Genomic DNA, 23411 nt, shown 5'->3' on the forward strand with positions numbered 1-23411 from the left:
ATAGACCCATCCAAAGCATAATTCACCTTTAAACTGAGACTTTTTTGGCAGGCACTTTTTTAAGCACTGATGCCTGAGTTTGATGCAATGAACATAATATCGCTGATCTGCCACTTTCAGCCGCAGGTTTGGATGGATGTGCTCAGTTTCTTTCTTGAAGGGTTTTTAACGTATTTCTTGACCTCTGACACAAAAATGGATATAACTTACAACTATAAATGAGCCACAAACTCAAACACAACTGAAAAGTGTGAATGCACTAAAATGCCAGTGCAATAAATGTTGAAGAGCAACAGAAGCACACACATCCTAAAGAGGTTACGGATAAAAATTTGCACTGCAGGCACTACTTTATGAACAGACAGGAAAGTAAAACCCACAAAGCTTTTCACAAATGTAAAAGGATCTGTTTAAATTGCACTGAAAGTCTCATTCAGTATAGTTGAAAGCATATGAGCGTTCAGCTGATTGCATCCCAGAAAGACTCAGAATAGTACAAATGTGCCTCAAAAGAAGGAGAAAATCAAGTACTTGATCAAATTTGATATTTAGAATGCTCTGATTACCGCCGTTTAACTGCTGATAAATAAATGGTGATTACACAAAGGGCTTTGTTCATATTAGTAAGACTCACAAAGGTGTAATTGATAGGTGTTCAGGAGATGTAGAAGGATCATTACAGTTGGGTGGAAAATCATTTTGCTGAATGGTTGATTAAATGAAAAAGGTGCATTGTACATTACTGATAATTAAGGTTTGGTTATTTGTGCACAACTCTCTAGTCACATCGTATGTGAGATGTCCCATTGTTATGAAACCTAGCTTATCCCATCCTGCAATCAGACTGCAAAGAGACGGAGGAGATCTCGCAGTGATCAAAGTGTGTGTGTGTGTGTGTGTGTGTGTGTGTGTGTGGGGGGGGGGGTAGGCGTACCAAGCACAGGGTCTCTTTCTCTCCCAAACAGAGAACCTGATAGCTGAACTGTCTGACAGCCTCTCTTGTCTTTGTGGTTCAGACACAGAAATGGAACAGATCCGATGAGACGCAGAAATACGAGCTTCTGTCCTTGCTGCTGTGCTCTTCTGTCTTTCTCATCCAACATTTCCTTCTTCCCCCTCATCCTTAATGTTAACCTTTTTTCCCCCTTCTTTCTACAGCAGGGGTTACTTTCTCAGTATGCCAACTGCATTGATGTTTAGACCCATATCTAACAAATTAGACACATATTTGCATGCTGCGTTGACATTAAGGGTGACTTTGATTTGTTTTCCCACATAGCACAGATGTTGTGTTGATGGGAGCTTGGGTTGGCTGGGAATAAACCTGCTGAAGACATTATGGGAGCGTATACTATGCATCAGAGGTGCGTTTGGCAGTCAAATATGTCAAACAAGTCAAATCAGAAACTGCTTCAAGCAAACCTTTTCTGCTATTGAAGTAGATAAAAGAAAAAATAAAGAGGAAATGAAATATCAGAAGGTAAAAGAAGGAGGAAAAAAAGCATTATTGATAATGATAACAGAATATATCAAACATTGTGAATTGAGCAACGGTTATCGCACAGATAATACGATTGGCTCCTCAAGTTTAAAAAACAATTGCGTAAGAATTACTCAGTTTGTGTTTTGAAAGATTATAAATCACTATGGATTTAACATCACAACACCCATGGATTCCTGCAATTAGATGAAAGTCTACACTGGGGTTTTTATGATGAGTCACATTAATTAATTAAGCAATTGGCTATTCTCAAGAGTAAAATAAAAACATGCCGACTGTAGCAAGCTTGACAAACAAAACACACAGGCTCAGTCTTCTGTTGTTGTCTGTAAATGGATATTCACTTTACACCGAAGAGCAGCAACAGGTGTTTCATTTGAAAAGAGTTAGATTCACCTCACTCGAAAGCCCACTGATGCCTCGGGCAAAGACGGCACAAGATCAATAACAAAATGCTTTTATTATAGAAATGTTGTGTTCTGGTAATGTCATGCCCTGCAAAATCAGAGAGAAGACGGCAGACTTGACAGTAGTCCAGCAAACAGTCATTGACACCCTCCATTAGGAGGGTAAAAGCTTCAAAAGGTCATTCATAAAGATTAAAGTAGTTGGCTGTTAAAGTCTTGTGTCCAATTGTTGGAAAGTTGAGTGGACTGGAAATTTGTGTATAACCGAGATGCAAGTAACAAGAGTGCCTTTTAGAGACTCATTCAAGAGTTTTGGGATGATTTGCAAGGCATAGACTGCAACTTCAAATCGACTTTCAAGAGCAACAACACAAATACGTACCCAGGACCCACGCTACAGTTGTCACATCCCGAGTGATAAGGCACTCCTAAACCAATAACAATGTCTAAAGGGTCTTACCTGGACTAAACCGAAATACTGATACTGTTGCTAAGAGATTAAATGTCATCTTTCAAAGTGAAAGTGAAATTTTCCTTTAATTTGGAAAACAAGAGTCTAGAGCAGGAGAGCAACTTTTACAATAAAAGAGCATTTTTTGCCCTCAGTCCAGCTGAATAAAACTTGTTTAGAGCCCAATGTTAAATCATAAACTATAATATTTGATAAATATCTACTGTAGGAAATGTGTTATCATGCAAATGTATTTCTATTTTTGAGTCTTCAAACACAACCCCCTCCCCCCACAAAAGCATTGTAAAAAGGGGATGGATATATTTTGTTCTATAAGTTGTTGATATTTATGGAAAATGATGATGAGAGTAAACCACGTAGTTTCCAGTCTAAAGACAAAAATCTTACTGCCACTTGCCCTTTTACAATGGTTCTGCAATTATCTAATGAAAATAACAACTTATAAACAGCTCAGTCCTGTATTTGTTGTTGTATGTATATTTAAAAACATCGGTTAGTTCTGCATAACTCTTTGCCAAAGTTACTAAGAGCCATGTGGAAAGTCCTAAGAGCCACTTGCAGCACTGGAGCCACAGGTTGCAGAGCCGCTGGTCTAGAGGAAGAGTGGAGAGCTAGAGAAACCAACTAGATTCTGGTCCAGAGTGAAATTTCCTCAGTCAGTGATGAGTTTAAGAGCCGTGCCATCTGCTGGTGTTGGTTCACTTTGTTTTGTCGAGTCCGAAAAATTTTTTTTTTAGGGTACTTCTTCCTTCTGGCATGTTGACAAGCTGGTTTCATTTTCCAGTTGGATTAAAGGCCTGCCCATACTGCCAAAGGAACCAAAAGCTGCTTTAGGGACCATCTCATCACTGCTCGACTGAACAAAAACCTCACCTGACCTCAAACCCATAGAGACCTCTCTAGAGGAAGATGAGAGCCACCAGACCCATTTATGCAGAAAAGGTGAATATTGCTATCAGTGTAACCTGGGCTTCCTGAACACCTCAGCAAAGCTACAGGCTCATCACCTCCTGCCACTGATGCAGTAATTCATGCCAAAGGAAAGGAAGCCTGACTGGGAGTGAGCACGTTTATTGTAAAATACACAGACATACTATCAGTAGTGCTGCAAGGGTCTAGTGGGGCCCCAAGCAAAAATTCCAAGGGGGCTTCAGACAATCAAATAAATGTAAAATGTAAACTTTAATTTGTAATTTTAATTATTACAAGGTGCACATCAGAATTTTAAAAATTATGTCAAAATGTAAAAAAAAATATTCCAAAAACACTGTGGTCTTATTTCGTCTGAGGCCTTCCTTTCTTCCTCATAAACTTGTAAGACATTTTGCTTCTTGCGACTCTTAACCATTTTCAAAGTATACGGTGAGAGCAGCGGATCTACAATGAACAGCTGAAACAGAAGCTCACTGGATACATGAACACTAGAAGTGTGCAGCCTAAAAAGATTGTCCACTATACCTATAATAATATAAAACCCCTACACCAAATACAACAACAAACACCTACTACATACAGTAATCCAGCTGCACTAGCAAACGTTCTTTCACATTAAGCTGGCAGGGACTCTGAGGCTCAGTCTGAATACCCTTATAGAGTCAGGACTCTTTAGCCAAAGTGGAAGTGCAGTCAGTAAGGAAGGAGGTAGGAAAAGGAGCCTTTATGCTCCCTCCCGCGGCTAGTTTTGCCTAGGAATCCAATGACGTTCCTTACCGGTGCTAAGAGCCCTTTAGGTATCCCACAATTCTTTGCATGACATGACGTATCAGATCATCCCCCTCACAGAAATCTACGAAAATGTCTGGAGAGTGGAGAGCGAGCACTTTCTAGTTCATTTTTGGAAGGCTGTAGGTCCGGATTTGACTCATCTTCCATGTGCATTTCTGTCAATTAATGACGTCTTAGTTAAAGGCTGTCCAAAATTGGTACAGCAGTCTGAAGCTCCTTTCCTCCCCATGATAGAGTTCTTAGTGTTGACCTTGTGAAAGGTCAAGGAACAGGAGTAAAGAATAGGAGCTAAGGGTGTTATGATTGAGCCTTGCTTGGAGGCCCCAAAGCATTTGCCTGGCCTGCCTAATGGCACACAGCGCCCTGCATACTATGACATCCTTTCTGTATTCAAAATCCTTTTTTATTGCTCCTATGTTGCATTTTTTTATGGAACTGTATTTTATTAATAATCTGCAAACCATAATCACCAAAATGATCAGAAATAAACATAAAAAAAATATTACTCGCTGAATAATGAATCAATTCAGTCTGGGTGAGTTTCACTTTTTGAGTTGAATTACTAAAATGGATACATTTTGTAACAATATTCTATGTTTTTAGATGCACTTGCATGTGACAGCAAGAAAAGGTTGAAAGAGGAGAACCACTCACCGTAGACTTTGCCCAAGAACAGTGTCTTGACCAGGTCAAACTGTATGTCTGAGGAATCGGGAAGTTTGTAGTGCGCTGGAGGATAATGATCCAGCTGGAATGAGACAGAGACCATAATGAATTAAATCAGAAGCACTCTGAAAGGACTCTCAGCAAGAACTGTGTCAGCACATTTAAGAGAGCACATGATTAAAAGCTGGAAACTGAGAACCAGGATGATACATGACACAACAGCGCCCCCCTGTGGTTTCCAGGTGTCAGTAAAAAATAAAGAAATAATAATAATAATTATATATATACATACATATATATATACTTTTTTTTAAGGATTCTATTCTGCAATTTATTGATACAAATAAACAGGTGTTGTTCAAAGTATACTGCTGTATCCAACTATAGTGGCTCATTGCAACATATTCTTGTTTTGGACTCAATGAAATCAATAAATATAATTCAAACTGCAGCAAATCTACAGGACTGTCTCAGAAAATTTGAATATTGTGATAAAGTTCTTTATTTTCTGTAATGCAATTAAAAACATGAAATGTCATACATTCTGGATTCATTACAAATCAACTGAAATATCACAAGCCTTTTATTGTTTTAATATCGCTGATTATGGCGTACAGCTGAAGAAAGCTCAAAAATCCTATCTCAAAATATTAGAATATCGTGAAAAAGTATACTAGTAGGCTATTCAACTAATCACTTGAATCGTCTAATTAACTCGAAACACTGCAGGGTTTCCTGAGCCTTGAAAAACACTCAGCTTGGTTCAGTAAACTAAATCACAAGTATGGTAGTGGTTAAGAGACGACATAATATTCTCACAGTAACTGGTGTACTGACCATGGCATTACTGTCCTTGATTGGCCTGCCAATTCCCCTGACCTGAACCCCATAGAGAATTTGTGGGGTATTGTGAAGAAGAAGCTGAAAGACACCAGAGCCAACAATGCAAATGAGCTAAAGGCCGCTATTGAAGCATCCTGGGCATCCATAACACCTCAGCAATGCCACAGGCTGATTGCCTCCATGCCACGCCGCATTGATGCAGTAATCTGTGCAAAAGGATTCCCAACCAAGTACTGACTGCATTAATGGACATTTTCAAATGTTTGATTTTGTTTTGCTGTTATAATTTTTATTTTTTTTACTTGGTCTGAGGAAATATTCTAATATTTTGAGATAGGATTTTTGAGTTTTCTTCAGCTATACGTCATAATCAGCGATATTAAAACAATAAAAGGCTTGTGATATTTCAGTTGATTTGTAATGAATCCAGAATGTTTGACATTTCATGTTTTTTAATTGCATTACAGAAAATAAAGAACTTTATCACAATATTCTAATTTTCTGAGACAGTCCTGTAGATTAAGATGAAAAATAGCACACGGAAAACCAAGATAAGTTAGACTTTATAAATACTGTGCATTTTCAGGTTAGAAATGACTTGCATAACTAAACACTGGCCCCCCTATTGTAAGTATAGAGCAAAACCACAATAGAATAAATGGTGACTGGAAACTATAGAGGTAGATTTCATTATAAATGATGAGTCTTCATGTGATTATATTGCTAAAGCCAAGTACCTGAATAAGGAAAAGAAACCAAACAAAATCTGAATAATAGTGTAATTATAGTATAGTGAAATATACTTCACTATATTATTGTTCAGCATATGAAATATAGTTTGTAAAAATAAACTTTAAGTACACTGCCGCATTTGAAGTATGAAATAAGTATACCCATAGTACACTTGAATAAACAACTTTTTTGCTAAGGGTACAACAAATGATTCACAACATTTTCCCAATGAAATGCATAGAGACTGCTCGTCCCCCACGACTTTGAGATCATGCAAGGGATCAGTTCCCATCAGGACATAAAGGATTCATGATGGAATAAAGATAATCACTTACATTGATTTTAAGTCAACCACACCAGGAAGGGAAAATACACAATCAGACCATGCCAGAAAGATGCCTCGGTCTCCTTCCCAGGCTGTCAAATACTGCTGTTTCATCGAGTGTTTTTTGCTGCCTGTATGCTGTTACTGAGCATACTGCTAGACACAAATAGCAAATGCTCTTAAGATTGGATATCAATGGAGAATTATAAAGCTCAATTTCTCCATTGTGTATCTGGGATCCCCATTGAGCAGCCTTGTTCACACTGGGATAACAAAGCCAGCTAATCCTGTGTGCATATCGAGTGTTCAAACAACAACAAATAATAATAATAATAATCAAACAACAACCATAAAACTACATCTGAGCTAAAATATTTGCATGACTTTTAAGTTTAGGTTTTGGTTCTGTTCACAGTTTAATCAAGAGAAACAACATTTTTCAGAGTGGTGCATCAGAACGTATTTGTTATATGCAGGAAAATGTATATTTATTCACTTTCCCAATACTTTCTTTTTTCCACTTTTTCTCTTTCCCAATACTTTCAATCTGAAATATGAACAAAATTGTTGTCTTCACAAGGATATCGATGAAAGGAATCGTATATTTTTTGGCGCTATACTGATTTTGGGACAAGTATTTAAAAAGACATTCAAATATCTCTAAAAAACTGTCACTGTCACCCAAATAATAATTCACAAGAACAATCGGATTTGAGATTGGCTTTTTTTACATCTACTGAAATCCTGAAATTCTTAATAATATTTCTTCTACTTCTGGTCATGTCAATCATAAAAAAGCAACATTTACGGATTCCATTAAGGTCTTCCATCTTTTTGATTATTACTTGCAAAGCTCCACGACTTTGGTGTTCCCCAAAATTCAGTTAAGTTTCATTTTACTTTTACTTCCAACACTGTTTCGATTTGGCCATGCTCAGGGGTAGTGGGCAAGACCCATATACGGAGGCCTTAATCCTCGACGTGGCTGACCAGGGTTTGATTCTGGCCCGAGGTCCTTTTCTGCAGGTCTTCCCCCTCTCTCAAACCTCCTACTTAGTGAAAAATGTGCCGCTATTGCTATAAAAACCCAGAAAAAACGAAGCATTTTGAACTTACAGGCAGTAAATCTAAACTCATTACTCAGCCGAGGTGTCCCTCAAGGGTAATTTTTGGTCTGCTTCTTTTTGCTGTTTCTCTCTCTGACTCTTGCACATTATACCTCATTATTAGAATTTTCTGTAATCTGCTTGTAAAATTATCTTGTTTTCTGTACTCATGCATTTCCTTAAGCTTTGATTACTTGATGCTATGACCTTTAACCATGTCTTGTTGTTGGTTTTAGTTATGATATTTGGTTTCTTTTATGAAATATTGGGTCAGAGGGCCCAGTGGCACTGATGTATGGCAGTTTCGCTTCTGTCAGTCTGCCCAAAGGCAGCTGTGGCCACTAACGTAGCTCACCACCGTCAGGGTGTAAAGTGGGCGTCAATGGATGAATGACTGACTGTAGCATACAGCTCTTTGGGGTCGTCGGACTTGATAAAGCGTTAAACAAACACAAGCCATTTACCGGTTACCAGCTTTTTTTCCCGGTCTAATTGTGTTCATCGTTTTCCTGCTCCACATAAAGTTCCAGGTTTCACTCACACTTTTGATAATTCTACCAAAAATAATTAAAATCCCAGATCTATCTAAACAGAAGTAAACCCAGAGCATGATGTTGCCACCACAATGTTTCACTGCAGGCATGATGGTCTTTTGGAGACGTTATGTGCTAAACGTCCTGTTTGAAATTGTGACTCAAAGTTCAAGTTTTGTATCAAAAGAATGTAACACAATCTTCTGCAAGTTTCAAGAAAAATTTCACTGTTTTTGTTGCACTGGCCTGCTGACTGATATGAAATCACATCAAACCACTGTGGCTATTGAGGTTTAATAAGCTTTGGCCAAATAATGGACAACTTTGTTGAGGTTTAATGAGATTCACAATAAATAATGAAAGAATGTCGCAATTGATTAAACTTTTCTTTTTCTTTTTTACTTTTATTTATTTTAATTTTTCGACTAACAGATTTGTTTGTTTTTTTCCCTGGATGTGTTGACCAGGAAATACCTCACATTGATTGCTTACTGCCTGGATTTATTTAATGACTATGTTAAAAATAAACATTGATTGTTGTTTTGCTGTTAAACTGATTCTACAATAGAGATTCTTAATTTAAACGTACCACAAACATCCATCCATCCATCCATTTTCCAAACCGCTTTATCCCTCATGGGGTCGCGGGGGGTGCTGGTGCCTATCTCCAGCATTCACTGGGCGAGAGGCGGGGTACACCCTGGACAGGTCGCCAGTCGGTCGCAGGGCCGTACCACAAACAAAACATATTAATTTGGATATTACGTAACTGTCCACTGCAAGGACGCAATGTGCTTTCAAAATAACCCTTGCTGTGTGTAAAATAGACATAGACAATAAGCATTAGCAGTAAGCGACAGACAAAACTAACTGATTTGTGCTTTCAAGGGCAGTAACTTAGTTTGAAATATTTCATATAGCAACTCTTAATTAAATATATAATTGAACATATTGTGCACACTATTTGGCAAGAAACTGGTCAGTTTTGTCTCTTGCGTGCATGATAGGCACTTATGAATGAGTTTTAAAGTGTTTACAAATAATTAACAACATATTTGTTAACTATTTCTTAGTCATTGTAAGGGACACATTACTGAAAAAAAGTTTAGAAATCATTTTCCCTTCTTCTCAATTTTCAGCAGCATATTTCAACATGCTGTAACATGTTACTGATTCAAAGGTAATATGCCTAAATGTTTTTCTTCTATAACATTTGATGAATAAGAAATCTTCTTCAAACTCTAGGGTCACTTCTGGAGTACCACAGGGTTCAGTCCTTGGGCCAATTCTCTTTACTATATATATATATATATATGCTTCCGATTGGCAAAATTATCAGACAGCATGGGATTAATTTCCACTGTTATGGTGATGACACTCAGCTATATTTATCCATAAATCCCGATGAATCCAATAAATTACTTCAACTACAGGCATGTCTTGATGACATAAAAGCCTGGATGACTTTAAATTTCCTGCTTTTAAATTCTGACAAGACAGAAGTTGTAATATTTGGACCCTCAAAAATAAACTTCTTAATCGATCACTTAATCTGGATGGCATTAAATTGGCCTCTGGTAATAAAGCAAACAATCTTGGTGTTATTTTTGACCAAGACATGTCATTTAAATCCCATATTAAACAGGTTTCCAGAGCTTCCTTTTTTCTTGACTATTATAATTCTTTACTATCAGGAAGTCCACAAAATGCAGTTCAAAGTCTTCAGCTGATCCAAAATGCTGCAGCAAGAGTTCTGATGAAAATCAACAAGCGGGATCATATTTCTCCAATTTTAGCTTCCATTTATTGGCTTCCTGTTAAATCAAGAATAGAATTTAAAATTCTTCTTCTAAGGTATAAAGCCCTTAATAATCAAGCTCCATCATATATCAGAACTCTGATTACCCCGTATGTTCCTAACAGAGCACTTCGCTCTCAGACTGCAGGTCTGCTGGTGGTTCCTAGAGTCTCTAAAAGTAGAATGGGAGGCAGATCCTTTAGCTATCAGGCTCCTCTCCTGTGGAACCAACTCCCAGTTTTGGTCTGTGAGGCAGACACCCCGTCTACTTTTAAGACTAGGGTTAAGTTAGGCTGCTATAGGCTTAGGCTGTTGGAGGACATCAGGGTCTATTTTTCTCACTCTGCTGAGTTCTCCTACTGTTCTCCAATCTGCATTAGTTGTTGTCATTTCAGCTTTTAACTTTTTGTTTTCTGTCATTTTTTTGTTCATAGGAGGTACACCTGATCTGGCGTTCTGTTAACTGTGACATCATCCAGAGAAGACGACTCGCCCGCTATTGCCATCTAATGTAGAACAGATTACTGGATCAATGTGTGCTTCTGTGCTTTTTTGTCTCTCTTGTTGTGTCTCTGTTCTGTCTTCTCATTCTATTATTGCCTTGAGATGACATGTTTCATGAATTGGCGCTATATAAATAAAATGTAATTGAATTGAATTAAATTAATTACTGCTTATTTTAGTTAAGCTTATTTAGTTAGTAAGTTAAGCTTACTTTTTTTTCTTTAACTTCATTAATACTGTATGGCATTTTGCCGTAAATCTTTATACATTATTGATGTTTTTTGTGAGCTCTGTATGATTATGTGAATCAACTGGAAAATAAGTCGCTCCATCCTGAGGTTTACGCAGGAAAACAACATTTCGACTATCTATAGTGTCACATATATTTTCAAACTTTTGGTTATGCAAGCGTAGCACGTGACATAAAAGAGTTTATGGGAAGCTGAGAGCCTTTCTCGAGACAGGCAAGAAACCACGCAGTCCGTTTACAGAGAGCTCCATCTATAGAAATGTGAGAGCACCGAGGGTGATGGAGGGAGGGAAAACACGACTTTAATATCCCTGCAACGTAATTAACTTGTTATTGCTGTACCAATGAAGTTTCTAATTAGCTTGAAGGCTGCAGCTGGTGCTATTGATGAGAATAATTTCAGCCCCTCAAATGGGGTTTCTCTGCATCCCAGAAAATAAAGGATCGTCCTGTTTCCCGTCTCCCCGCTCACAGGAGGACTGTATCTGAGCTTACACAGGGAGCAAAGCAACAGGCGACAGCCAGAGGAGAACAATGACTTTTGTTACAGTGTGCTTCACTGGAAATGTCTTCTATTGATGTGCTGAAAAGCCGCGGCTTTCTGGTGGACGGGAGCAGAGCACGGACCGTCTCTAAAGGACTTGGATTCATGTTAGCGCGCTGCAGCCCGTGTTTACAGGTTTAATTCAGTGGAGGGTACCCCATTCAGAAAAATCCCCTCACCCGCAGCACTTCAGACTATTTCCTTTCTCTCACAAATGAGAATATAGAATAAATGTGCGCACACACACACACACACACACACACACCCGCACACACACTCCATATCCTAATTTGATTCCTTCCAGAAGCCCGGTCTCCGTGGAGCACCGTGTGGGCTTTGTTTTCCACTGTGACTGGAGGGTGGGATAATGGGGCACAATTAAATTGCGCTCAGCTTATTTACTTTTATCTGAGAAAACAAATTGGCTGCACAAGCTGGGAGGGCGGTTTGAATCTTGAAACCTCACAGAAAGGTCCACAGAGGAAGGCAGCCAGAAGAAACCCCATTTTACTGAACTCTGTCTATTACAGCCTCAATTACTGGGATCCCTTCCCTTCGCCGCCCCATTTAGAGAACACACTTCTCTCCTTTAATGCCTCTTATGTTGCACTGCGCTTACATAAGCAAGCTAATAAGGTGTTAGACAAAGAGAAAATTACTAAAGGCTGAAATCTATTTTCACTATGCGTTCAAAGACAGTGAATTGAGCCGGTCTGTGCCGGATACGTGCGCAGAGCAATGCATCTAAAACGTTTCACTCTTCCGGCACCATTTACTGCACCGGCTTTGTGCGAGAGATGAAAATAATCCCATCACACATTTCAAGCCTAACAAATAAGAGAAAAAGATATGCAAAGCATCCCCCCTTTAACCTTGAATAAATAGTTTAACATCATTATCAGTTAAACTGTCGCATTACTGTCTCGCTCCATTGCTGTTACAGTCATTCACTCGGCTCATCTGTCGGCAGTAACAGGAGATGAGAGGAGGGAGCTCTCGGATGAGATGTCTCTTGCCTGAAGGGATTCCTCACTTTCATCTCAGAGATCGGGATATGGGAGCTCATTTTAATCTCACGTTGGTGGGTCTTTGATAGCGAACTAACCCAACGAGACCTCTCAGGCTGCTTAAAAAACCCAAACACTGCTTTCTTTTGCTGCACTCTGTGGGAATGTTTCAGCAGGCGCTCGTACTCTCACGTCACTGCCTGTCTGATGTGAATGTCGGGATCACCAAATGGTTGGTTGGCTTGATTATATAAATGCATTGTTGTATTGTGCAAAACGGATTAACTTTACCTAAAGCCACAAGCGAAACTTTTCTGCAAAAGCGGTCAACTTCCTGGTGGATATACTGTAGTTTAACACGTAAAATAAACTCCTAATGGCCAGGGTTTTTTCTTGGTTTCGCTATTTTATTATTTAAGATAAAACTTAGTCTCCTACGAAACAAGCCTCCACTTAAAAATGCCCCCGGTGACATCGCATAAACGATAACTTTGCCTATAAAGTTATCTTTTAATGTTCACTGCTGCACTTTATATTGCAATGTTGCCTTATTCCACCTGGACTCTGACTATACTCCTATAAGCTGTATGCAACGGAAATTTCGTTCTGTATGCACCCTGTACATACAAAATGACAAATATAGTTGTCTAAGTCTAAGTCTAAGTCTAAACTGTACCAGATGTTAGTGTTTGGTATATCTGCAAATCCAATTATAAGTGGAATTTGCTATTTTTGTGGTGCTATCTACCATTAGCAAGGCGACCCCCTGACAATGAGTTTCTCTCAGTTTTACAACTTCAGACACAATAAAGGAACATGTCCAAAAATACATACTGGGATACAAGCGGTCAGAAGTGCTAAGAAATAGTTTATTAAGGTTAATTATTGTCATTGTATTCTTGGGTGCAGTTAAAAGTTGTGGGTGGCAATTCCAGGAGCAGGTACAGTATATAAATGAAAAAAAAAAAAAAAAAAAAAAAACTTAAAAAGTTTAAATAACTGCATGCATGAAATGCATAATACATATATCTTCTGAAGGATATTCAAATTTTAAAATTCTAATACTGCACCAGGCCAGATTACTGTCAAGAACTGCCTGGAAGTGTGTCGTCCATGTCAGTGGGTTTGTGTGTGGAGAGGATGAGGAGGGATGGGTGTTTAAATCTGCTAGTGCGAGCTCATATTACTCCCAACCCACCAGAAGCAAGGCTTGTGAAAAGAGAGCGTCCTGGATTGACTGGGGCCATCCTGGTTCTTCATGGCCCATCGAAGACGGAGACTTGAGTTGATTTCATCCAGGCGCTGAAGTGGGCATCCGGCGATCCGCTGAGCCGTCTTAATGACTCGCTGCAGCTGTTTCTTTTCTGCTGTGGCGCAGCCGGCGTACCACACTGTGCATCCGTATGGCAGGACCCCCCCCCCCTCAATTAGGCAGCGATATAAATTCTTTAGCAGAGTTGAAGGAAGCTTGTTCCTCCTCAGCATAGTCAGAAAAAAAAAAAAAAAAAAAGCGCCGCTGGGCTTTTTAGATGACGTGGGTTGGTGTTTGTAGTTCAGCTCAGGTCTTCTCAAATGTGGAGTCTGAAGAACTCGAAGTGTGAAAAACGCTTCAGCTCCTCTCCGTTGGCCTTCAGTTCTGTGTGCAATGTGGAACTGGATGTCCGGAAATCAAAGATGATTTCTTTGGTCTTCTTTAGGCTGAGATGGTTGTCGCTGCTCCGGGTTCCCAGTGTCTGGATCTCCTCTCTGTACGGTGCCTCGTTATCGCTGCTGATCAGTCCCACACTCATTGAGTCGTCAGCAAATCGAATGATGGTGTTGGGGCTGTGAGCAGCGACACAGTCATGTGTACCGTGTGAACAGAACTGGACTAAGGATTACTTTCACAGATTTTTCTCCAGTGAGTTCTGACTAGAAACTGTGAAGAGGATGAACCATACATCCGTCACGTTTTAATTTAACGCCTTCTTCAAAGTGTTGACTAATATTCCATGCAGCTATAGGGGGAAAAAAAAATCTACCGTATGTGAGAGTTACAGCTAAATCTGGAGAAATATAAATGAAACACATGGACAAGGTTTGTCAAGCTATCCACTACTATCGCGCAAAAATGATCACCAGGTTGTGTTATCATTCCTGTCGAAACCTGGGTGAAAAAAAAAAAACATTTCCAGTCAGAAAGAGAGAGACTGTTTGTGTATGCTAAGGTAGGTTCAGACTGCAGACAGTGCTACATGCACCAAGTCAATGTTTTAAAGTAAAACAATTGGATAGCAGCATTTATTTATTTTATAAGTCTTGTATAAGCACAAAAAAAAAAAATCATTGAGGATGGAGGGAGACCAGGAAAAATGATGAAGAAGGCCCCGTTTTGCGCATACGCTATTTAAATGGGGCTCCTGGATCATACAGAAGTTGCACAGGCAGTCCAACTCCACCAGTGTAGTACATCAATGCATGCCATTGCTGTGCCAGAAGCACAGACCTGCACAGGATAAATGATGGCACCCAACTGCCATTAAGTATCAAGACGACATACTCAGACCCATTGTTAGTCTCTTCAGTGGAGCAGTGGGTTCTGGGTTCTCCCTGGTTTATGACGATGCCCGACCCTAATGTACCAGGAGTATGCAGGCAGTTTCTGAAGGACGGAAAAAAAAGATACCATTGACTGGCCTGCATGACCTAAAGCCAACAGAACATCTCTGAGGCGTCATGTTTAGGTCCGTCTGACGCAAAGCAGGTTGCACCTCAGACTGTATTGGAGCTCTCTGCGGGTGAATAATTTCCATTTTCATCATATGACGTGGCATCCTTTTGATCCTGACACATTGCCCGTCCCATATCAGCGTTGATCTCCAGCAGGATGTTTTCCTGCTGAGATCTGATGTGTTTTCAAAGTGTTCCTTTAATTGTTTGAGCGGTATATCATAGATGGGATGTCACATTTTTAACAGAGCCTGTTAAAAGATCAAACTCAACATAATACAGAGGGAAGGTTTAAACAAACTGTCCTTCCCGTACTGAATATGGGAAGGAGGAACGGGGTGAAGAACAACTCACAGTTCATATGATGATGTGGTGAACTAGGCAGAAAAAAAGTAGTCTTTTCTTGATTTTTTTTTTTTGTGTCCACAGAATATAGAGTAAATGTTTTCGTTGTTACCTGAGGGTGAGCACGGCTCCTACAACAAATACTGAGACTGAAGTTGAAATTACACGTAAAGTGAAAGAGTTTTCAAACCCAAATATAATCGCTATTGTTTCTGTAACTTTTAGCTGTAGAGCAGCTCAATATTGACAGAGAGAAGAGCCGCCCTCTGCTGAGATACACGGGATTGCTTTGCCACAATCATTTTGAGTGAGCCATAAACAGCAGCACAGCACAGACCCTCACAGCTCAGCAACTATGCACATTTTATTGTCCAGTGCAATAACGACTACCTCGCTTCCTGTAAAGGATTAGCAGTCTGGACTTAAATTTTTCTTACAATATTTTGCAGTATATTTTGCAATCATGATTAATGGGAAGAAAAGAAAAGTAACTACAGTGATTTTGTCTGTAAAACTATCACGGCACACAGTCAGAGCCTCAGAAAACACAAATGCTGCTTTAGATAAGCCGATCCATTATCAGGAAAAACACTTCACTGTTGCTGTTACATACAATATTGCCACTGTAATGCTAAATACCACAATATAATTGCATTTAATTACATTACGGAGCTCAAATGCAGCATTTACTGATTATCTTATGGAACCAATGGTGGAAAACAGTTCAAACTGTTTATATGATCATGCTGTCAGTTTGCAAACATCTTAAAGTTTATTATCACAGAATGACTCATTTTTATGACAATCCTTTTTCTTTCTGATAACGATAAACAACAAGACAATTGCTTGTCCGTACTTCCTATTTTGACGACTTGAAAGCTAGATGAATGGAAATTCATGCGGGGAGTTTGTCTTGGAAGACAGCCTCTTCAAAAGAGAAGCAGAGAAACCAAATGTGACAGCAGAAGGAAAAATCTTTTTTTGTAATTCACAGAGTGTTGTCAGATTAGACTATAAACTAAACAATTCCTACTGTCTGCAGTGTACTGTCTATGGCATTCAAATATTTAGTTGTCAGAAAGAAAAAACAGTGAGAGATTCTGTTTGAAAATTTGCTCTTTCAGAACAAGGTTTTTTAATTAAGGCACAATTAGTCTGGTGGTCTTATTTAATTATATTGTAACATAAATTAAAAATGGCAATTTCAGGCATACTTGAATGATGGTTAGAGACCAAGAAGGTAACAGAAATGATTAAATTGCAGCTTTGATACTCTGCTCCTCTCTGCTCATTACGTGCTGGAGCGCATCCTGCATCGCCGCCATATTGGATGGGTCCCTCCTGCTCTAACATAGCATAATGGTGCATTCGATCCAACCGCGGTGACCGCGGCATGAAAGGTGGATTTACATATTATCCCTATAGAAAATTGCGGTAAAACAGTCTACGGTCCGCCTGGTCAAATCGCATCATACCAACCAATCAGGGACTGGTTGTGGTTGTGACACACGGGGAAGAAGTGCAGCGGAGACAACGTTTTTTTCAATCAAAATAGTAAAATTATGAAGTAAGGAATGCTCTTTAGAGGTTTGTTTGTGGCTTTGAAAAAGCCCTTAAAAGACTGTTAAATCATTCATTATTCGTCCTCCTCTTCTGTCGGCGGGTCGGCTAATCTGTCTGTCGGCCTCTTGCTGTGGTCTCTCCACCGACACCGTTGTTCTGCTTTCCCCATTAAATGCAGCACCGTGACTCACTTGGTTAAATCCTAGTTCGCCATGTTGAGTTGAACAGACAAGCGGATTGAAGCTCCTCCTCTTTGATGACGTGGTGACTCGCGGTGAACAATGCGCAGTGAAGGCGGAAATTTTGTAGTCACAGCTGTCTGAATGCACCATAGGAACCTACGGGAGTTAACGCAGAGGGATCAACTATGCCCGTATTTTGTGCAACTTATGGTTGCAATAATTGGCACATTACTGAAAGTAGATCGGCATTTCGTTTGGGCAGAGATTGGTTTAGAAGATGTGGTTTTACCCGGTGAGAACATTGCAGAAACCCAATTTGGAGAAGACAGCCATCAATTCATGCTTATGTAAATGGTAAACAGCTTGTACTTGTTTAGCACTTTAACCAGTCAGACGACCCCAAAGCGCTTTACACTTTAATCAGTCATTCACACATTCACACCCTGATGGTGGTGAGCTATGTTAGTAGCCACAGCTGCCCTGGGGCAGACTGACTGACAGAAGCAAGGCTGCCCTACATTGAAGCCACCGGGCCCTTTGGCCACTGCTAGCAGGCGATTCGGGTGAACTGTCTTGCCCAAGGAAACAACGACTGAGACGTTCGGAGCGGAGTATCAAACCAGTATCCCCGTTCAAACCGGCAATCCTTCATTTGCAGGACGACATGACATGGGGCGCCACTGTTGCCCCATGTCATTTGTTGTCCCTGTGTGTCACAAACTAATGCTTTGTCAAACACAACAAATTTTTATAGATGATTAAGAAACAACGTGCATCCATACAAGAGGACGCAGTAGGTATGCTTGCCGAATGGTGGCACTGTGACATTGCCAAAGATACTTGAAAAAAAACAAACAAAAAAAACCAAAACGGGCATGTGCCCAGCAGACAACTCATGTGAAGTAAACACAGCAGCACTGTGGCAGGGATCAGAAACAGGGGCGGATGGCAGCTGTGCTGATTCAGCAGCTACAATAGGCATTGTCCTTGAGGTGTCTATAGCGGTATTTCCATTCAATTCTCAGGCGTATTTTGAGCAAACTTTTAAAATATTGCAAAAAAGAAAATGTGCATCAGACATGTTTGCATTTACTTGTCTGTAGGGAATTAACCAGGAGATGCACAGGGTAACGTCGTCATATGTTGAAGTGGCTGTAATAAACAGGAAGTAGATGTTGCTAACTAGCACGGATCACAGTAATGGAGCGAGGCTTTAATGAATGTGCCGAGTTCTTTTTTTTTTTTAACGGATAAGACTTAGAAAAGTTTGCGTCTCGTTGTCCGTCCACATGTACCTATTGTTGCTTCCAGAGCGTTTTCGAGTGTTATGGGAATATCCGAGAAGACGGCCGCTGCATAAACAGCAGATCCGTCATGTGAGCTAAACGTTCGCTAGCTAGCAGACACACCAAGATCTTGCTTTCAAGAAGAAACTTTGCTATATCTGTATGCATAAAGAAGTAAAGGTTTGCCCTTAACTCGAGCCATTTCAGGAGAAACCTGATTTTCTGTTCAGACTTTAACAGCCTAAATTACCTGCAGCTAATTGGTTCATTCTATTAAGTGACTGTAAAAAACAGAAAAAAAACAGCAAGATTTTACACCGTATGTCAGAATAGGTACAGGCCTAAACAAGATGCCAGCTCCAGGAAGTTACTTGTGTTGTGTTTATCAGAACAAAATTAGTCCTGTCCCAGACTTTTCTTACACTGCATTAGTAAGACTACAGGTCACAGTCAAAGAAGAGCTTTTGCAGATCAAAGAGGATCTCACTGTTGCAGAAATATTGGTTGGTGTCTGTTTACACACTGAGAAGTGCCCTGAGGCAGAAAACCAAGAAAAAGTTTGACCCATCAAAGCGATCATTGTTAGTGCACCTCCCGGCTTTACTTTTAACACCATATCTATAAATTTAATCTATTTTTTTTCCACTCCACGTCTCACCCCCTACAGTTCCTTTACTAATAACTTTGTTTTTCTTAAGACTAAATTACCACATCAAGCCCTGCAGTGTTCATCTTAGTTCTTAATACTCTCCAAAACTAGCAGAGGGAACACAAAACACTTGAATTAAGATTAAGATTAAGAGTTTTCATTTTCATTGCACAGTGTAAACAAGCACAGCAAAATTGGGGCACAGTTCTTCCCTCGGCGCAAACGTGTCGGATAAATAATAAATAAAAATAATTAAATCGTAAAAACACACAATATCCAAATTAAGGAACGACAAACAAGACCATAAACAGAGACATATGGCATCTTGTACATGTGAGCACATTTTGAAAAAGTATTGCACATACTTTTATTGCACCTTTTACGCGACTTAAATGACACATGCGAGTGTTAAATATTTGCATTTAACAAGGCTAAGGCCCTGTTAGGGAAAAAAAAACGGAATATTTAAGTGAGTACAATCCCTTAATCAATAGATATTCAAAGAACAGATCAAGCCCTAAACTGTGAGAATTGTTAATAATCAATAGTTTCCAAGTAAAATAACTAACTGCTTAACTAGTAATAGATATGGCAAAAAAAAAAAACATGCAAGCAGGCTGCAGCATGGGACCATAGGCAGTGAGATTCTAGGAAAGCTATGATCAGTTATTATTATTAAAACATAAGAGAACCTTGGTGCTTACAGCTTCTCAGAAAGGTCTGATGTTCCAATTAAGGAGAATAGACTAGAAGCTTGGGCTGTAGAATTCCCTATTCCTATAAATAAAGCCATACTAAGTCCAGTTGTTGGGAAAGCCTAATTATCTTAATAAAACAATGATTTTAGGCAAAATGTCAGATACATGATCTTTTATAGCAGGTTTAAAGTAAGCAGTATGAGAATACACATAAGCTGAGGGGAACTACAGACTTGAATGTTCGTCTATGTTATTCTGTGTACAATAATAAATCTAGTAAGGCACTGTCTTACAAAGTCTCTCTCTCTCTCTCTTTATTTATATATAAATATAGTCAGGCATCCTGCAAAGATCACAACAAGGGCACAGCAGGATTCTAGAAATTGGCAAACAGGCACCCAAAGGTGTAGCAGAAGACCACCCAGAGGACAGCCTGCAACTTGTCAAAGGATTACCTCATGTCAGCGGCCCACGGAGCAGTTCCCGAGACAAAGACATAGCCTGAGTACTGTCTCCTGCGGTGATCCTGTGCTGCTGTCCACCCACTCAGCTACACGGCTCTTCAGTCAGCTGACTGATGTCTGTGGTCTGTTTGTAAAGTAGTCAGGGATGCTGGAGGTTGGGGAGACTTTCACACGACTTTTATGGAGCTGCTCACTGACAGCATAACATGTTAAGGCTAAAGTAAGAAATGCTGTAGAAATCGAGTATCCTGCCTCCCCCCAGAATTCTGTTTTTGTCCGCATGAGATTGGATCATGTTTGCATCACTATATGTTTTTGGGGGAATTCCTATCCATTCCACAACACAACACACCTTTGACAATGAGCGAGTTGCAGACAGTTGCGCGGTGCATTATGGGTAAGTTATTTTATATATATTTTTTTGGCTAGCAACATTCAAAGATCAAGTAAAGCAACAGCGAGAACTATGATTGTCTTTGAGACAATCAATCAATCAATCAATCAATCAATCAATCAATCAATCAATCAATCAATCAATCAATCAATCAATCAATCAATCAATCAATCAAGGATAGTCATGGGAGAACTCAACTACACCCAGAGAACAAGAGACTGGTAAAAACTCTGAATCCCAGAATGCACAGTGTTAAACCATTCACACAAAACAAAAGGCGGAGCAGTTCTCTTTTTCTTTGGTCGCAGATCTCCACAGGCTGCAGTGGGGAAAAAACGCAAGTCTGGCCTGGCCTGTCTGAGTTCTTGCTTAAGGAATCTGAGAATAGATCTCCCGACAAGAGGCGAGGTCTCTGATTACGTGCACAAAGCATTTTTTTCTCCCAACTACCTGAGGAAGACGGCATTGAAAGCCCAGCTTCTTTGGGCTGAAAGAGCATACCAGTACTGAGAAGTCGGAACGCAACTCAATGGCCCATCGGACGTGCTGAACCTTTGACTGTTCATCATAATGGGTCACAGTAAGAGGTTGTGGCTGGGTAGAAAAAATATTTCTGGATAAAAAAATATATATTTTTTGTGGTTCTTAACAGCTTGGTTGCAAACAGGCCACTAAACCTAATGTTACAAATTGGGTTTGTAAAGTTGATGACTGATAAAGAGTCACTTTACTCCTGCAGTGTGAGCTCATTTTGTTTCTTCAGTGTTTTCCCTTCGTCCTCTCTGGCTAAACTGCATATGTCCACACAGTCCTTATAAAAGTGCTAGATTATGTCTCTGTCATCTCGGCTGGTTAAGGCAAGGCAAGGCAATGCAACGTGCTTTACATGATTAAAATATAGCAAATTAAAACAGAATAAAAGCAAGTAGGAATAAAATGTAGATAGAAATTAGAACAAAGAAGTGGTGATGCAGTTAACTAGAACAGTTGAAGGCAATCCTAAACAAATGTGTTTTTAATCTTGGTTAAGATAAAGCTCTGCTAATGCTAAGACGGTAGCAATCGTTAATTCTGCTGTTTCCCACACAGCTCACTCTACTCACTCTTGTGATTGGCCCTAGCAAGCTGCCAGAACTCATTCACACTTTAATATTGGTATTAGTTGGACTTAAAGATCCATATGGGATTTTGACGGGTTGCTAAATAACAGCCGTAGTCCGTAGTGGTGCCATACCCTTTTTATTTTCATATTATCCCATGCAACCCTCTTCTGTTTTGTTATTTTTGGGACTGGGTGGCTGTTTCTTCCTGCCTCCCACAGCCAGCCACCGCCAGACCGATTCCCTGCCTAGTGCTAGTTATCTCCAGCGCTTGTGTGCACCGTCTGCCTGTCCCGTGTATCAGTCCGGATCTTGTCTCCGCCCTGCACTGACTAGATTCTCATCGACTTCTGATTTCTGGTCAGGACCTGGACTCCCTCTGGTTTGCTGTTTTCTGCCTAAACCTTTTGGAGTGTTCTGCTCTATCTGTTCAGCCATCATCAGCCTGTTCTACCTGCCACCAGCTGGATCTGTCAATATCTGCCAATTTTGCACGTCACCATCTCATCATTTGCAAAACGTTTATCCACAACACCTGTGGTCCGGCTGAATTATCGGATTTTCTAGTTGGTTCAGCACTACATATGATGTATTGGGCAGTGTTCAGAGAGATGTTTGTTATTAAGTTTATTACTTTAGAACCTAATTATGCTTTAGTCTTCTCCATAACTCTCATCTCTGACCTTTTTGTTGTGTTCCTTGGTCTTCATGGTGCTTTTGTTCACAAATTTTCTCTAAAAAACCTTTGAGGCCTTCACAGAACAGCTGGATTTATACTAAAACTGTTGCATGCAGATGGACCATTTACTAAGCGGGTAACCCCTGAAGCTATTTGGTTGCACTGGATTCTATTTAGAGGTATCAGGGTGAAGAGAGCTACGCAGAAATGGAATAAACAGCTTTATTAATTCTAACACATGAACGCCATGAAACACATTCCATCATCACAATAATGTTTTAATCTATCACCCAAAATCCCAATAGAAAGGGATTGAAGTTAGCGCTTACAATGTGACAAAACGTGGAAAAGTTAAAGAAGTATAAATACTTTTGTAAATGCAAGCAATAATGGCTACAGTTCAACCCGAACACAAAATGATCTCATGTGAACACACCCAGATCGATAGCATCTCTGTCACATTACTCAGGTTGCTTCTGGAAATAGATTAAAAGTGGAAACAGACAAGCTGGGAGAGAAGAGGACACTTTGGAGCAATGCAAACAACGCATTTACTTCTTGCTGGGCTAGAAGAGATTGCACTGACAGATTTTGCATGTATGCGCAGCGGCCGAATGGCAATTTGTGCGCTACTCGATTGCATGGATTTCCAATTAAAGCTTCCTCCTTGCTCTCATTATGCATTAAAAGCTGCAAATGCAGGATGGCGCTCACGTGCACGTGCGCGTTGGGGCCGTACCTGAATGGAGATGCTCCTGTTGTGGCGGGACATGTTCATGCTGTGCGGCTGTCCATTGGCCAGGTTACGCTGGTCCACATCTATTGCAAACGGCTCCCTCAGACCGCCGAGGTTATAGCGAACCTGCAGTGAGCCTGAAGGGACACGGGGGGCCACAGGTGAAGTTTTGCCGTTTCCAGTAAGAACCTCC

At 40.0% G+C, this 23411-nt stretch overlaps 1 protein-coding gene across 4 annotated transcripts in view; it reads right to left on the reverse strand.

The window, feature by feature from the left end:
- cntnap2a (contactin associated protein 2a) overlaps positions 1-23411 on the reverse strand; it is a gene marked incomplete at its 5' end in the record, with an annotated part of 289852 nt that overhangs the window by 21709 nt on the left and 244732 nt on the right. For all 4 annotated transcript variants that reach the window (XM_036124791.1, XM_036124789.1, XM_036124790.1 and 1 more), the window contains 2 exon segments: positions 4760-4853; positions 23222-23355. In XM_036124791.1, the coding sequence (XP_035980684.1) occupies positions 4760-4853; positions 23222-23355 (228 nt within the window).

Source organism: Fundulus heteroclitus, chromosome 21 (assembly GCF_011125445.2).
Source record: "Fundulus heteroclitus isolate FHET01 chromosome 21, MU-UCD_Fhet_4.1, whole genome shotgun sequence".
Classification (NCBI taxonomy): Eukaryota; Metazoa; Chordata; class Actinopteri; order Cyprinodontiformes; family Fundulidae; genus Fundulus; species Fundulus heteroclitus.